General features: G+C 23.8%; 1 protein-coding gene across 1 annotated transcript; it reads right to left on the bottom strand.

The window, feature by feature from the left end:
* Positions 1 to 876: 876 nt before the first annotated feature.
* On the bottom strand, positions 877 to 10,866 carry LOC117173421 (complex I intermediate-associated protein 30, mitochondrial). Its single transcript, XM_033361979.1, has 2 exons — positions 10,339 to 10,866; positions 877 to 1,477 (listed from the first exon to the last, which is right to left on the bottom strand). Exons 1-2 carry the CDS (start codon positions 10,734 to 10,736, stop codon positions 955 to 957), a joined length of 921 nt encoding a protein of 306 aa, XP_033217870.1. The 5' UTR covers positions 10,737 to 10,866; the 3' UTR covers positions 877 to 954.
* Positions 10,867 to 19,104: the final 8,238 nt, after the last annotated feature.

The following is a 19,104-nucleotide window of genomic DNA, read 5'->3' on the forward strand; positions in this document are numbered from 1 at the left end:
CACAAAAATTTCAAATATTTTAATATATTTCACAAATATTTCATATATTTTAATAGATTTCACAAAGATTTCAATTCCTTCACAAAAATTTCAAATATTTTATTTAATAGATTTCACAAATATTTCATATATTTTGATAGATTTCACAAAGATTTCAATTCCTTCACAAAAATTTCAAATATTTTAATAGATTTCACAAATATTTCATATATTTTAATAGATTTCAATTCCTTCACAAAAATTTCAAATATTTTAATAGATTTCACAAATATTTCATATATTTTAATAGATTTCACAAAGATTTCAATTCCTTCACAAAAATTTCAAATATTTTAATAGATTTCACAAAAAATTCAATTCTTTCAAAATTTTTAAAAATATTTTAATATATTTCACGAAGATTTCAATTATTTCACAAAAATTTCAATTCTTTCACAAAAATTTCAAATATTTTAATAGATTTCACAAATATTTCAAATATTTTAATAGATTTCACAAAAATTTCAAATATTTTAATAGATTTCACAAATATTTCAAATATTTTAATAGATTTCACAAAAATTTCAAATATTTTAATAGATTTCACAAATATTGCAAATATTTTAATAGATTTCACAAAGATTTCGATTCTTTCACAAAAATGTCCAATATATAAAAAAAATTCAAAATATTTCCATATTTTTCAATAAATTTCACAAAGATTAAAATGATTTCAATAGATTTCGCAAATATTTTAATTCTTTTTCAAAAATTTCAAATAGTTGAAAAAATTTCAGAAGATTTCGGAAATGTATTAAGCGCTTATATACAATTAAGAAAGATCTCCAAGATTTCATTTAATTAAATAATACTTAATAACCGAATAAGTAACTGAAATCCAAACCAACAACGTTTTAATTTGTATATTAGCAATAAACTATTCTATATCATACATTTTCTCGAAACATCAACAGATTACAATTTCATAGTGTCCACATCATAAGACTCATATGCAAACTCTTCCGTGCAAGACTCGTCGGACTCAATGCCAATATACTCGATCTCGAGTCTGAAAGGCCCCGGAACTTTGTCCGCACAAGTAAATCCTATATTGTTGACTTTGTTCTTCTCGAGGGGGCGCTGTCGATCCTGAACTCTGCCTTTGTGAGTCAGGAAAAATTTGTTGAGTGGAATGCGAATAATTTGCCAATAAGGTCCGCCTCTTGTCGCCAGAACGAAATTGTACAATTCGAACCACTGGACGTCAAAAGTTTGCTTGACTCCTATATTTATCATATAAGTGCGACCATCGCCTCGAATTTTCATTCGCAGATGGGTGTACACGGACCAATCCATTGTGGATTCTCGCCCGAATGATATCGTGTGATTTAAAGACCTTAAATTTGCATATCCTGCGTAATGAACTTCTCCATCTTCTGGAACTCGCAGGTCCAAATTTCCACTAAATATGCCCGATCCGTGTGGCGATAATTCCAATCTGGAAATAATTTTGAGAACAATGTTTTGAACTCAAGGTTGCAAAAAACAGTTTAAAACCCGATTAAATAAATAGGAAATTTGAAAAAGGTTCACAAAGGTTTCCTAAAGAGAACAAAGATTTTAGATTGATTTAAAAGATTTTACAAGGAAATAAATTATTTTCAAAAAATCTCATCAAGATGTAAATTATTTCACAGATATTGTCAAATATTAAAAATATTTCGCAAATATTTCTAAAGATTTCACAATGATTAGAATGACTTCACTATGATTATAATTATTACCAAAAGATGTTAACAATTTCACAAGTAGTATACAATTTTACAAATATTATGAAATTTTACACATATTTGACAAATATTTCAAACTTTTCTCAAAGATTTCACAAGTAATTCTCAAAGATCTTAACAATTTTACAAATATTATAAATTGTTTCAAAGATTTCATGAAGAATTTGGCAGCTTTAAAATATTTTACGAAGACATAAATGATTTTTTCAAAATCTCATAAAGATGTCAATAAATTTAAAAATATTACCAAATATTTCAACAATATTTCGTAAAGATTTTTTAAAATTCCAGAAAAATTTCACAAAGATTAGAATGATTTCCCAAAGATTTAAACAATTTCACAAATTTTTCGCAAATATCTCACAAAGGTTAGATTGTTTCCCAAAGATTTCAAAAATTTCACAAATATTATAAATGATTTCAAAGATTTCACAAGGATTTTTGAACATTTCGCAAAGAATTTGGTAGATTGAGAAGTTTTTACAATGAAAACAATGATTTTTTCAAAATCTCACAACAATTTCAATAATTTCACAAATAATAACAAAAATTTCCAAAAAATATTAAAAATATTTTCGCACAGATTGCTAAAGATACTAAAGATTCAAAGATTTTGGGTGGATTAAAAATATTTTACAATGACATTAACAGTTGTTGAAAATCTCACAAAGATGTCAATAATTTCACAAATATTTCAAAAATATTTCAAAGATTCCACAAAGATTATAATAATTTCCCAAAGATTGCAGCAATTTCACAAATATTATAAAATTTCACAATTATTTCAAAAATATCCCAAAGATTTCGACAATTTCACAAATATTACAAAATTTTAAAAAGATTTCAAAAAGATTAGAACATTTCCAAAAATTTCCACAATTTCCCAAATACTATAAAAGTTCACAAATATTTCATAAATATTTCGCACAGATTTCACAAAGATTAGAATCATATCCCGAAGATTTCAACAATTTCGCAAATATTCTAAAATTTTTTTAATATTTCAAAGATTTCACAAAAATTAGAATAATTTCCCAAATATTTCGCAAACATTTCACAAAAATTATAATTATTTCACAAAAATTTCACAAAGATTAGAATAATTTCCTAAAGATTTTAATACATTTTACAAATATTATTGAATTTCACAAATATTTACAATCTATATTGAATATTTCGCAACGTTTTCACGAAGAATAGAGTGATTTTGAAAATATTTAAAGAATTTCACAAATATTACAAAATATTTTTTTTTAATTCAAATATTTCCAGTGGTTTCATAAAGATTTCCCAAATGTATAACAGATTTCAAAGATTCCACAAAGATTATAATAACTTCGCGAATATTTCAGCAATTTGGCAAATATTAGAAAATTTCACAAATATTTCACAAAGATTAGAATGATTTCCCAAAGATTTCAAAAATATATGAAATATTTCGCAAATATTTTACAAAGAATATAATGATTTTTAAATATTTCAACAATTTCACAAATATTACAAAATATTTTTAGAAAAAATTTCAAATATTTCCAAAGATTTTATAAAGATTTCCCAAATGCATAAAAGATTTTAAACATTTTACAAATATTTAGGTACATTTAAAAGATTTTACAAAGACATAAAAAATCATTTTCAAAAATCTGACAAAGATGTCAATAATTTCACAAAAATTATAAAAAGATTTCAAAGACTTCACAAAGATTTTCTAAATATATCAAAGATTTTAAGTATTCCGTATAGATTTCAACATTTTCACAAATATTAGATAATATTTCAAAAACATTTTACAAAGATTTCCCAAAGATATCAAAGATTTCAAAGATTTCGGAAAGATTTTAGTTGATTTAAAAGATTTTACAAAGACATAAATGATTTTTTCAAAATCTCACAAAGATATCAATAATTTCACAAATATTACCAAATATTTCGCAAAGATATTTTTAAATTCCAGAAAGATTTCACTAAGATTATTGATTAATTTCCCCAAAATTTAAACAATTTCACAAATATTTCAAATATTTCGCAGATTTCTAAAGATTTCACAAGGATTAAAATGATTTTCCAAAAATTTCACAAATATTATCAAATATTTGAAAGATTTTGGTTAGATTTAAAATATTTTACAAAGACATAAACAGTTGTTGAAAATCTCACAAAGATGTCAATTAATTCACAAATATTTCAACAATTTGAAAAATATTATAAAATTTTAAAAAATTTTCAAAGATTTAACAAAGTTTAGAATAATTTCCCAAAGATTTCAGTAATTTCACAAATATTGCACAAAGATTAGAATGATTTGATGTCAATAATTTCACAAATAAAACCAAATACTTCCAAACAATATTAAAAATATTTCGCAAAGATTTCTAAAGATTTCACAAAGATTATAATGATTTCCCAAAAATTTCACAAATATTATCAAAGATTTCAAAGATTTTGGTTAGATTAAAAATATTTTACAAAGACATAAACAGTTGTTGAAAATCTCACAAAGATGTCAATAATTTCACAAATATTTCAAAGATTCCACAAAGATTAGAATAATTTCCCAAATATTTCAAATATTTCACAAAGATTTCACAAAAATAAAAATTATTTCCCAAAGATTTCAACAATTTCACTAGTATTATAAAATTTCAAAAATATTTCACAAAGATTAGAATGATTTCCCAAAGATTTCAATAATTTTACAAATATGATTAAATTTCACAAACATTTACAAAATTAATCAAATATTTCGGAAAGATTTCATAAAGATTAGAATAATTTCCCAAAGATTTCAACAATTTCACAAATATTACAAAATATTTTTCAAAAATTCAAATATGTCCAATGATTTCATAAAGATTTCCCAAAGATATCAAAGATTTCTAACGTTTCATAAAGATTTTAGTAGATTAAAAGATTTTACATTTTTCAAAATCTCACAAAGATGTCGATAATTTCACAAATATGTCAAATTTTTCGCAAAGGTTAGATTCTTTTCCATAGATTTCAAAACTTTCACAAGTATTATAAATTTTTTCAAATATTTCACAAAGATTAGAATAATTTCCAAAATATTAAAATGATTTTCCAAAGATTTCAATAATTTTACAAATATTATTAAATTTCACAAATATATACAAAATATATCTAATATTTCGCAACAATTTCACAAAAATAGAATTATTTTGCAAATATTTCAACAATTTCACAAATATTACAAAATATTTTTTAAAAATTCCAATATTTCCAATGATTTCATTAAAATTCCCAACTGTTGAAAAGATTTCAAACATTTCGCAAAGATTTAGGTACATTTTAAACATTTTACAAAGCCATAGAAATGATTTCCAAAAATCTCACAAAGATTCCAAATATATCAAAGATTTTAAGTATTTCGTATAGATTTCAATATTTTCACAAATATTAGAAAATATTTTAAAAACATTTCCCACAGATATCAAAGATTTCAGAAAGATTTTAGTAGATTTAAAAGATTTTACATTTTTTTAAATCTGACAAAGATGTCAATAATTTCACAAATATTACCAAATCTCTCAAAAATATTTCGCAAAGATTTTTTAAAATTACAGGAAGATTTCACAAAGATTAGAATGATTTCCTAAAAATTTCAGTAATTTCGAAAATATTATAAAATTTCAGAAAGATTTCACAAAGATTAGAATAATTTTCAAAAGATTTTAACAATTTCACAAATATTTAAAAATATTTCAAATTTTTCGTAAAGATTTGACAAAGATTAGAATGATTTCTCAAAGATTTCAATTATTTTACAAATATTATAAATTATTTCAAAGATTTCAAACATTTCGCAAAGAATTTTGTAGATTTAAAATATTTTACAAGGACATAAACAGTTATTGAAAATCTCACAAAGATGTCAATAATTTCAAAAATATTTCAAAGATTCCACAAAGATTATAATAATTTCCTAAAGATTTTAGCAACTTCACAAATATTATAAAAGTTCAAAAATATTTCAGATATTTCGCAAATACTTCACAAGAATTAGAATGATTTCCCAAAGATTTCAACAATTTCACAAGTATCATAAAAATTCAGAAATATTTCAAAAATATTTCACAAAGATTTCATAAAGATTAGAATAATTTCTCAAAGATTTCAGCCATTTCACAAATATTACACAAATATTAGAATGATTTCCCGAAGACTTCAATTATTTCACAAATATTATTAAATTTCACAAATATATACAAAATATATCAAATATTTCGCAACGATTTCACAAAGAATAGAATTATTTTGCAAATAGTTCAACAATTTCACAAATATTACAAAATATTTTTTAAAAATTCAAATATTTCCAATGATTTCATAAAGATTTCCCAACTGTTTAAAAGATTTCAAACATTTTCTAAAGATTTAGGTACATTAAAATTATTTTACAAAGCCATAAAAATGATTTTCAAAAATCTCACAAAGATTCCAAATATATCAAAGACTTGAAGTATTTCGTATAAATTTCCACATTTTCACAAATATTAGAAAATATTTCAAAAAAATTTTACAAAGATTTCCCAAAGATATCAAACATTTCAAACATTTCGGAAAGATTTTAGTAGATTTAAAAGATTTTAAATTTTTCAAAATTTCACAAAGACCTCAATAATTGCACAAATAATACCAAATATTTCAAAAATATTACAAATACTTCTAAAGATTTCACAAAGTTTAGAATGATTTTCCAAAAATTTCACAACTATTATACAATATTTCAAAGATTTTGGTTAGATTTAAAATATTTTACAAAGACATAAACAGTTGTTGAAAATCTCATAAAGATGTCAATAATTTCACAAGTATTTCACAAATATTTTAAAGATTCCACAAAGATTTCAACAATTTCACAAATATTATACAATTTTAAAAATATTTCAGATTTCACAAAGATTAGAATAATTTCCCAAAGATTTCGGAAAAATTTCAGAAAGAATAGAATGATTTCCCAAAGATTTCAAAAATATAACAAATATTTCCAATGATTTCATAAGGATTTCCCAAATGTATAGAAGATTTAAAAAATTTTTACAAAGATTTAGGAACATTTAAAAGATTTTACAAAGACACAAAAATGATTTTAAAAAATCTCACAAAGATGTCAATAATTTGACAAAAATGATAAAAGATTTCAAAGACTTCACAAAGATTTGAAGTATTTCCTATAGATTTCAACATTTTCACAAATATTAAAAAATATTTCACAATCATTTTACAAAGATTTCCCAAAGTTATCAAACCTTTCGAAAGATTTTCAGTAGATTTAAACGATTTTACAAGGATATAAATTATTTTTTTATAATCCCAAAAAGATGTCAATAATTTCACAAATATTTTGCAAAGATTTTTAAAAATTCCAAAAAGATTTTACAAAGATTAGTATAATTTTCCAACAATTTCACAAAGATTAGAATAATTTCCAAAAGATTTTAACAGTTTCACAAATATTATAAAAGGTCACAAATATTTTTAATATTTCGCAAAGATTTTAGAAAGATTAGATTGATTTCCCAAAAATTTCCACAATTTCTCAACCATTATAAATTATTTCAAAGATTACAGAAAGATTTTAAACATTTGGGTAGATTTTACAAAGGCATAAATTATTTTTTCAAAATCTCACAAAGGTGTCAATAATTTCACACATATTACCAAATATTTGAAAAATATTTCGCAAAGATTTCACAAACATTAAAATGATTTCCCAAAAATTTCAAAAATTTCAGAAATATTATCAAATATTTCAAAGATTTTGGTTAAATTAAAAACATTTTACAAAGACATAAACAATTGTTGAAAATCTCACAAAGATGTCAATAATTTTACAAATATTATCAAATATATCGCAAAGATTTTTAAAGATTTCACAAAGATTAGAATAATTACCCAAAGATATCAACAATTTCATAAATATTATAAAATATATCAAAGATTTCAAAAATATTTTAAATACTGCGCAAAGATTTTGTCAGATTTAAAAGATTTTACAAGGACATAAATTATTTTCCAAAATCTCGCAGAGGTCAAAAATTTCATAAATATTACTGAATATTTCACAAAAATTATAATTATTCCCGAAAATATTCAAACAATTTCATAAATATTAGAAAATATATCAAAGATTTCACAAAGATTTCCAATATTTTGCAGATTTCAAGAATTTCGCAAATATTTTAATTATTTCAAAAACATTTCAAAAGTTTTCCAATAATTTTACAACGATATCAAAGATTTTAAAAAGATTTCAAATACTTCGCTAATGTTTTGGCAGATTGAAAAGATTTTACAAGGACATAAATTATTTTTCAAAATCTCACAGAGGTAAATATTTTCACAAATTATTATCAAATATTTCGCAAAGATTTCTAAAGATATTATAAGATATTTCAAAGATTTACAATTATTTCACAAAGATTTTGAAAAAATTTAAAATACTTTGCAAAGATTTCCCAAATTCATCAAAGATTTTAAGTATTTTGTATAGATGTTAACATTTTCAAAAATATTTAGAAAAATTTCAAAAACATTTTACAACAATTTCCCAAAAATATCAAACCTTTCGAAAAGATTTTACATTTTTCAAAATCTTAAAAAGATGTCAATAATTTCACAAATATTTCAAAAACATTAAAAATATTTCGCAAAGATTTCACAAAGATTAGAATAATTTCCAAAAGATTTTAACAGTTTCACAAATATTATAAAATGTCACAAATATTTTTAATATTTCGCAAAGATTTTAGAAAAATTAGATTGATTTCCCAAAAATGTCAACAATTTCACAAACATTATAAATTATTTCAAAGATTACAGAAAGATTTCAAACATTTGGGTAGATTTTACAAAGGCATAAATTATTTTTTCAAAATCTCACAAAGGTGTCAATAATTTTACACATATTACCAAATATTTAAAAGATTTTGGTTAAATTAAATATATTTTACAAAGATATAAACAATTGTTGAAAATCTCACAAAGATGTCAATAATTTGACAAATATTATCAAATATTTCGCAAACTTTTAAATATTTCACAAAGATTAGAATGATTTCATCAATTTCAGAAATATTATAAAACATATCAAAGAGTTCAAATATTTTGTAGATTTCAAGAATTTCGCAAATATCTCAATTACTTCAAAAACATTTCAAAAGTTTTTTAATGACTTCACAAAGATATCAAAGATTCTAAAAAAATTTCAAATACTTCGCTAAGATTTTGGCAGATTGAAAAGATTTTACAAGGACATAAATTATTTTCCAAAGTCTCCAAGAGGTCAATAATTTCACAAATATGTCCAATTTTTCGCAAAGGTTAGATAGTTTCTCATAGATTTAAAATATTTCACAAATATTATAAATTATTTCAAAGATTTCATTAAGATTTTAAACATTTCGCAAAGAATTTGGTAGATTTAAAAGATTTTACAATGAAATTAATGTTTTTTTTTTATCTCACAAAGATTTCAATGATTTCAAAAATAATAACAAATATTTAAAAACATTTAAAATATTTGGCAAAGATTTCACAAAGATTATAATAATTTCCAAAAAATTTTCTCAAATATTTCAAAGATTTTGGTTAGATTAAAAATATTTTACAGAGAGATAAACAGTTGTTGAAAATCTTACAAAGATCTCAATAATTTGACAAATAATATCAAATATTTCCCGAAGATTTCAACAATTTCACAATATTTCAAAAATATTATAAAATTTCACAAATATTCCTAATATTTCAAAAATATTAAAAATATTTCGAAAGATTAAAATTATTTCTCAAACATTTAAACAACATCACAAATATTATCTAATATTTAAAAAATATTCCGAAGATTTTACAAAGACAAAAATTTTTAATATTTTAATGTTTTCTCAAAGATTTCAAAAATTTGATAAAATTTCAGAAGAATTTGCAAATATTTGAAAGTTTTCAATAAATTTCAGGAAGGTTTTAATTCTTTCAAAAATTTTGGGATGATTTTGCAAATATTTGAAAGATTTCAATTGTTTTACACATATTTCAACAATTTCACAAAGTTTACAAAATATTTCAAAAAGAAAGAAAGACTTCAATGATTTTCCAACGATTTAAATAATATCAAAAACATTATTAAATATTTTTAAAGTAATTGAAATGTTTCCGGAAAATTTCATAAAGACTTCAATGATTTCCCAAAGATTTCAATAATTTCACAAATATTTCGCGAATATTCCGAAGAATATACAAATATTTCTAAAGCTTTCAAAAAGATTTGATTGATTCCCAAAATATTTCGATAATTTTACAAACATAACCAAACATTTTTAAAATGCCGGAAGGATTTCCAAAGTTTTCAATGATTTCCCAAAACTTTCACAAAGATTTTTAAGGGTTTGCAAGGATTTCGAATAGCGCAAAAAGATTTCACATACTATCAAATATTGCAAAAATATTTCAACTATTTCGCAAAAATTTGCACAAAAGTTACACAAGAATCTAACCTCAAAACGAAGTAACACGAACTGAAACAAAAGGCTAATTAAAAAGGTGAACTTACTTTGCAGTAGAATACCCTTCATTATTATCACTGTCAGTGGACACAATCCAATTGTTGAGACATTCTTTATCTTCACTAAACCTCCAAATAACATCAACTTCTCCCTTTCTGAAGATGACAACAGGACCCTTCAAATTTTCCTTCCACTCGTCCTTGAATTTGGCAAATTCTTTTTTGATCATGCTCCATTCTCCTTTAATTTTCTCGCCAAAACTCTGCTCCTCCCATTCCTCTTCTTCGGGACTTTTTTTCTCGTCCTGTTCTCGATTGTAAGTTCCTCCTTTCTTATTCGGCTGCCAAACATCCGGCACTTTATATCCAGCAGTTGTATGAATACTTTTTCTCGCATTTTTCACAGTACTCGATAATAACGCACGGAATATTAGGCGATAATGCATTTTGTGAAAAGTAATTTAAATCGATCTCATACCGATATATTTTTTATGTTTTTGTCGTTTGTTGTGATAAAATTCGGAGCGGATCGAAAGCACATGGCTCTACACAAGTGTGAAGCAGTGATTCCAACCAGCCCCATGCATCGCCCCCACTTTTCTGTTTTCTTACGATCCGGAGGGGAATATTGTCGGTCAAACTAATCCAAACATTTGGCGCCAGCAACAGTAGATCTGTCTTTTTCATTGAATTGCATTAAGAAATAGCAAAAATAATTAAAAAATTGATGCTGTTTGCAAATAAACAAAAAATATATATATGAAAAAATAAGAGTAACTATTACCAATTATTTAAAAAATACATTTTAAAAGCTGTTCGAACTTCGTATTTCTACGGTTTATTTTGCTGATATATTTGATTTTATTATTTGTTCTAGTTAAAAAAAATATATTTATTGTTACAATTATTAACGTAGCTAAGGAAAAAATTATTAAAAACATATACACGATCAAAAGAATTAATAAAAAATATATCACTTATATCCAATATAAATATAATAATAATTAAAATATGTAAGACTACAACTTGAGTTACAAAGTAAAGAACCTTTGTGCCTTTAAAATCTTAACAATTTTAAGTTTTGAAGGAAATATTTTTAAACAGTAATATTAACTTGAATTAAAATGTTTTGAGGGAATAATTTGGTAAAAAGTAATTGACAAGACTGATAAATCAGAAAATGCATATAATATTATTCAATGTAATGTATATTTTTAATTAAATTGAACCGAACGTCATATATACATTTATGCAGTTCAATAATTTATTTATTGCTTAATCTTGAAAGCTTTTTTCTCGCTGCATACAACCCCTAATAATTTTATTAAAAATTGTAAATGTAAACGAGATTTTGAATTCAATTGTTAATTATATTATTGCAAACTTTATTTCTAAAATAAAGAGACTATAAGCTATTAAACTCTATAAACAAACCTACTGTACTCATGACGCACAATTGGAGGAAATGCACTTTTGTCAGTCAAAAATGTTCAGAGCCTTCAATTTTTTGCGATTTTGAATTTTTGGTTTTAAATTAAAGATTATTAAATTCTATAGATCTTGACTTTACGAACTTCTGTCTCCTCTATTTTTTTATTAATAATTTTTCCACCCAAAGCATGTCAAAAATAATTTTTTTATATATAAATTTTTTACGTTTTAATAACTGATCAGGAAAACTTTATATTGTCTTAAATAAATGTTTAGAAACTCATAGAATACAAATAATGTGCTTATAAATCCATTTATTTGTTACGAACTAATTTTATGAACAAACTGACCAATAATCTTATTATCGGTAAAAAAAAAGTTTGGCTAAAAATGCTTCACTGTGATAAACAATTTTTGTGGAAAAATATGAGAATTTGAGATTTTTCAAATTATAATTTTCTTCAATGGCCAGAACGACTTGAGGTAATCCTTAAAATAATAAATATTTAATAATATTTGATCAAATATAACAATTTAAATTTTTGTAAACAAATTAAAGAAGTTCAAAATTTTGGTCCTTTCGCAAAGAAATTTTTTTCTACACTGAAAATGTTTTAAACTGTTGGACGAATGACTGCTAGTCACAAAAATATTTGCGAAGTTAACAATAACCATTGTTATAAATAATTCTTGTGACAAAATATTCAAAGGTAAGGTTTTATCAAAATTTTTATTTTCTTCAGTTGCTACAATGGCTCCGGATATCACTAAAAATGTATCTTTGATAACATTCAGTAGAATATAACAACTCACATGTTTAAAAACAATTTACATAAACAATTTCTAAATGTTGGAAGTTTCACTTGGAAAATGTCGGGTTTTCAATCCTAATAGATTGGAAATGAATCATAACACTGCGTGCTAAGATTCACTCAATACAAAATCTTTTGACAATAGCCCACCGACTTGGCCATCAAAGAAAATTTAAATTTGATAAAATCTTAAGTTTAAATATTTTGTCACAAGAATTGTTGATAACAGTGTTTATTGTTAACTTTTCTAATATGTTGGTGACTAGCAGTCATTCGTCCAATAACTTAAAACATTTCCAGTGCAAACAACAAATTTCCATGCCAAAGGGCCAAAATTTCCAATCTGTTTATCTAATTTGTTTAGAAAAATTTAAATTGTTATATTTTATCTAATATTATTAAATATTTATGATTTTAAGGAATACCTGAAGTCGTTCCGGCCATTGAAGGAAATTATAATTTCAAAAATCTCAAATTCTAATATTTTGCTTAAATAATTGTTTATCACAGTGGTTATTATAAACTCTTAAATTATTTTTGTTATTAAATGTCATTCGTATAATAATGTGAAGCATTTTTAGCAAAAACAAAAAATTTTTTACCGATAATAATACTATTTGTATATATGATGTTCGATTCAATTAAAAAAATATATACATTATATTATATAATATTAAATTCATTTTCTCATTTATCAGACTTGTCATTGACTTTTTACCAAATAATTTCCTCAAAACATTTTCATTAAAATTACCATGACTTTTTAAAAATATTTGCTGTTTTGCAAACAGAATCAAGTTCTTAATCATTTTTGCTTTTTCTTAATGCAATTCAATGAAAAAGTCAGACCTACTTTTTGTGGCGCCATCTCTTGCTTTAGTTTAACCAACATTTCCCCTCCGGATCGTAAGAAAACTACTACCGCATACACATACACGGTCGAGGCTGGGGGCTGCTCTCCAGATCCCCATGTATGAAGCAATGATTTCAACTTTGGCATGTGAGCTACTGCTCTTGCCCGGCGCAGCGACTCTCATTGGTTAATGTTGGCGCACGATTCAAACCGGGTATAATTAACAATTATTGAAATTTAAATAGATCATTATTATAATTTGTACATTAATATGAGAAATTACGTAATTTGTGATGTAAGGTTAGAAACAAATATCAATGCGTATATTTTGTAAATAATAGCACAGTTTCTTTCAATTCAAAAGATGAATTTATATTTCATTAACAAAGGTTTTTGAAAAACAAAATTCTTTATTTAACGAGCCGTGTCCACACCGAAAATTTGGTACAAATATCCGAATTTTTCTGGTACTACTAGACACTGCTTCGATTTTTTTTTATCAGCAATTATGAGTTTTGTTCCTTTTTTCTCATTATGAGCGTCATTATGTGACGTCTCTGAATCAAAAACAACTGTTCTGAGCTGAAAACGTTATTTTCAGGTATTTATCTAGAATTATTATTTTTAACAACGAAAAATTTTACCTAAAATGATGCGATTATTCATGCATATTATATTAAATGTCAGAATTATATATATTTAAAAGTGAATTGGTAAAATATAAGTTAATGTTTAGAACTAAAAGAAACTATTAATTACAAAATATACACGTTATTATTTTGTTCTCACCTTAAATTACTACGTACTAAATTTCTGACATTAATGTGCAATTTATAATAAGTATATATTTTAACTTCAATCATTGTTAATTATACCCGGTTCTGGGTGTTTCCTGTTGTGATGTCAACTAGCAAGATGTCTGCACACCGAGGGTCAAGCAATAATAACAGATCATACATTGATAATACTAGTTGCAGGGAACAAAACTTAATTTTTTTACAAATTTGAGAAAAACTCACTGTGATATTCCTGAATTGAAAAATTCCCGAATAATAAAATTCCAGGCAGAAGTTTAGCTAATTATAAAATGTTTGAACTAAAAAATTCCCTAATTTCAACAATTAGTTTTTAACCAATATTATTTATTAATTGAAAATACAATAGCCAAATATTTCTATTTAAACAAATATTTTTTATTTTTACAGTTTCTAAATTTATCGTTTGAATTAAATTAACCATAATCAAACAAATTTTGTGAAAAACTGAAAAATCCCGAGAAATAAAATTCCCGAAACTGCCAAATTCCCGAATTGAAAAATTCCCGAATAAAAAAATTATTGAATTAAAAAAATTTCCGAATAATAAAATTACGGACAGAATTTTGGCAGATTGTACAATATTTAAACTTGAAAATTCCTAATTTAAACAATTTGTTTTTTAATCAATATTATTTATTAATTGAAAATACAATAATCAAATATTTCTAGTTAAAAACATATTTTTAATGTTTACAGTTTATACAATTATTGTTTGAATTTAAAAGGACCATATGGAAACAAATTTTGTGACGACTGAAAAATCCCGAGAAATAAAATTTCCGAATAATAAAATTTACGGTAATTTACAATATTACCGAATTTGAAAATCCCCGACAGAAAATTGTCGAATTATAAAATATCCGAACTTGAAAATTCCCGAGTTGATACAATTTACAAATGTTTTCTTTAAATATTATTTATTCATTAACAGCAGAATAATAAAATATTATTATAAAAAAATTATCTTCAATGCTTAGAGTTTCTAAAATTATTCCTTGAATTCAAATAGCAATGATTGACAAAATATATTTCTGGATGAAAATTCTTATTATTGCTATCTTACATTCAAACAATAAATTTACAAACTTTATACATTAAAACTATTTTTCTGAACAGAATATTTGATTATTGTATTCTTAATAAATGAATCAAATTATTTAAAAAGTCATTTTTTTATATTGTTTCGTGAGTTTTATAATTCAGGAATTTTCTAGTTAGGATATTTTATAATTCGGAAATTTTCTGTTGGAAATTTTCAAATTCGGTAATATTATAAACTGTTCAGGAACTTTCCAATTCTGATATTTTATAATGATGGAATTTGATTATTCGGGAAATGTACGGTGTCAGGAATTTTAATTTTCAGTCTTCCAAAAATTTTCATCCAGAAATATATTTTTTTCAATTATAATTTCGTAATATTATCAACTTTTTAGGAATTATATCATTTGGCAATTTTTCAATTTGATATCATAAATTGTTCGGCAAATTTATTATTCTGGAATTTTTGAATTCAGTATTATTATGAATTGTTCGGAAATTTTATGATTGGATATTTCCCAATTAGGCAATTTTATTATTGAAGGATTTTCCAATTCGGGAATTTTATTTTTAAGGAGTTTTTATTCGTCCCAGTTGTTCACAACAAGTGTATTTGGATAGTATTTTTCATTTTGAAAAAGACATTTAATTAAATATAAAATCATTACATATCTTTAAAATGGATTTCATAATTTAATTGAATAGTTTTAGAAAATTCATTTTCTTCTTCAATTCATTTTTTTCTAAGTTTTTGAAAAAAAAATTTTTTCTCATGCAATTGGTATTATTGTTTGGCAGACATCTTGGATTTCCCCCACCAAATGTGAAATACCTTATTTATTTGTACTGCGCACGCGTGGCGTGGACAATCGGGTTGGTTACAATTTTTTCTTTATTGTTAAGGAGTGAAATCTAATAATTAATTTAGCTATCACATTAAAAGTCTATTTTTTCACCAAAGGAGGGTTTTTCACAAATTTACAAGCATTATTTATTGCTAATAATTTCCTTGCACAATAATCATTTAAATAACCGCTTCATGCGCATGCGCATGGTGAAAAATACCCAATTAATTAAGTATTTTAAGTTGTGATCTCAGCTTGCAATATTTCTGCATTCTGAGGGACAATGAATAATATCAAGTACTTGCACGAAACTCTATTTTTATAAGAAGTTGAAAAAAATTAATTTTTCACAATAAGTCTATTTTAATATTATTGTTCGTTTTTCAAAAGTAGTTCAAATACATAATATACCCATTTAATAAAAGCGACTTTATTATTTAATTTAAAAGCTTTTAAAAAGCAAACAATAATATCCAAGTACACTTGGATTGAACGCAATTGGTAGTATTGTTTTATCCTCGGTATGCAGACATCTCGAATGTCCCCCACCTAACCTGTAGTATCTAATGGATAATTTTCTGTAAAAATTTAAATTTAATAAATGAAAAATAGTTGAATTCAAAAAGTAAGTCATTCAGTTTGAAGAGAAAATGTTAATAATATTTTTAATTACTGGTCAGTTTTTTTGTGTAGATCTGAAATTTACCCACACAACATTATTGTTTACTGGAAAAATTAAAAGAAGATTAGGTTTCAAATAAAAAGACAAAATTTCAAATAAAAAAGAAAACATCTACCAAAAATGAAATAACTGAATTTTGTGTTACGAAAATTAGTTTTCAACCAAAGAAAAAGTGAATTTTTCAATAGGATAGTTGAAATTTTAGCCATAGAGATAAATTTTCAACTAAAGTAACGAATCATCAATAAAAAAATTACTTTCCTACAAATTGTTGTAACTTTTACTAAAATAAGATGAATTTTCAACGAAAAATTGAATGGCTAATATTCCTACCAGAAAGATTGTAGTATTAAATAAAGTACAGTTGAATTTCAACAAAGAAGGCGAATTTTAAACAATATACTGAATTTTTAAGTTCAAAAATAAATTTACAACAGAAAAATTATTGATAAAATATTTTATCTAAAATCGAAAGAAATAAGTTTTAAAAAAATTGTACCCAAATATAAAATAGTTCAATTTTCAGTTTAAAATATAATTTTATACAAAAGAAAGAAGGTTCAAACAAAATACTTATATTTTCAACCAAAAAATATATATTTTTAAGAAAGTAATAACATTTTTTTGAAGTATTTGTTTTTTTAACCAAACAAATTAATGTTAACACAGAAAGAATAATTATCTAAAATAAAAGGTCAAGTGTCAGACACATGGTTTAATTTTTTATTATAAAAATAAATTTTTGAATAGAGAAAGATTAATTTTCAATCAAAAGAGAATTTTTAATCAAATACATTAATTTTTATCGAAATTGTTGATTTTTAAACTTTTAGATCATCTATTTTCAATTTAAAAAACTGTTTTTCACCAAAATAATTTATTGGAAACAAGAGATGAATCTTCAACAGAAAAGGACGAATTTTTCAAACAAGTAGTGTAATTTTTCACTTAAAAAGATCCGTTTTTAACAAGAAACAAAATAAAAGACAAATTTCCATGGAATAATGCAATTTTTGCAACAAAATTCAATTTTTAAAAATATTCTTCAATTCGCAACAATAGAAGTGAATTTTCAACCAAAACAAAAAAACAACGTTTTGAACCAAAAATGGAAAAGTTGAATTGTCTGTTAAAAAATTAATTTTTGAACAAAAAAAGAAGTGAATTTTTCAATAACATAGTTGAATTTTTAGCCATAAAGATGAATTTTCAACTAAAGTAATAAATCTTCAACTAAAGCAATGAATCTTCAATCAAGAATTAAATAAAGTACTGAATTTTTAAGTTCAAGAATTAATTTAAAAAGATTTTTATGAAATAGTTCCACTTTTATCGAAAGAAATGAGTTCTGCAATGAGAAATGAATAAATTTGTAACCAAAAATACAATATATTTTTAACAAAGTAATTATTTTTTTTTAAAGTATTTGAATTTTAAGCCAAAGAAATGAATTTTTATTCAAAATAAATGAATTTGCAAACAGGAAGAATAATCCTCTAAAACAAAATGTCAAGTGCCAAACACATGATTAAATTTTTAATGATTAAGATCAACTTTCGGAAAAAGGAAAACGAATAGAAAAAAAAATGAGTTAAATCTTCGACCGAAAAATGATTTTTCGACCAGAAACATTATTGTTCAGCATCAAGATGAAATTTCAATGAAGAGACGATTTTTTAATAATATTAATTAATTTTATTATAAATTGCCGATTTTTAATCTTTTAGTTAATCAATTTTTACTGAAAAAATACAACTGGCTTTTACCGAAAAAGTTTATTTTAAATCAAGACATTAATCTTCAGCAAATAACGTTAATATAATAGTTGATATTTCAACTAAAAAATATTTTTAATTAAAAGCTGTTGAATTGAACTTCAAACGTTTAATTTTGGATTAAAAACAGTTGAATCCCAAAAAAAAAGAAGACGATTATTCTACAAAACGATTGGTTTATTGATTTGAGAAAATGTGTTATTTTTTATTTTTCACTATAAAAATCGAAAACTTTGGAAAATGTGTACTTTGATACGTTCTTTTATTGAAAAATAATGTTATATTTGCAAAATTCAGAACTATGTAAGAAAATGGACCATACTCAAAATATTACATTTTTTACTTTTAAACTGAATGACTGACACTTTGTCACTATTTCACGAATGAATTTTAAACTTTTGTTAATGATTTGTATAAAAAGCCTATTTTTCATATATTAAATTTGAATTTTCGCAAAACTCGTACCGGAACAGACTGCGCACCCTGGTGGGTGGTAAACTCCCATATTAGGTATTTCAAGTGCTGACGTCAGTTGGCAAGATGTCTACACGTTGAGG

The sequence above is a fragment of the Belonocnema kinseyi genome, chromosome 5 (genome assembly GCF_010883055.1).
Source record: "Belonocnema kinseyi isolate 2016_QV_RU_SX_M_011 chromosome 5, B_treatae_v1, whole genome shotgun sequence".
Lineage (NCBI taxonomy): Eukaryota > Metazoa > Arthropoda > Insecta > Hymenoptera > Cynipidae > Belonocnema > Belonocnema kinseyi.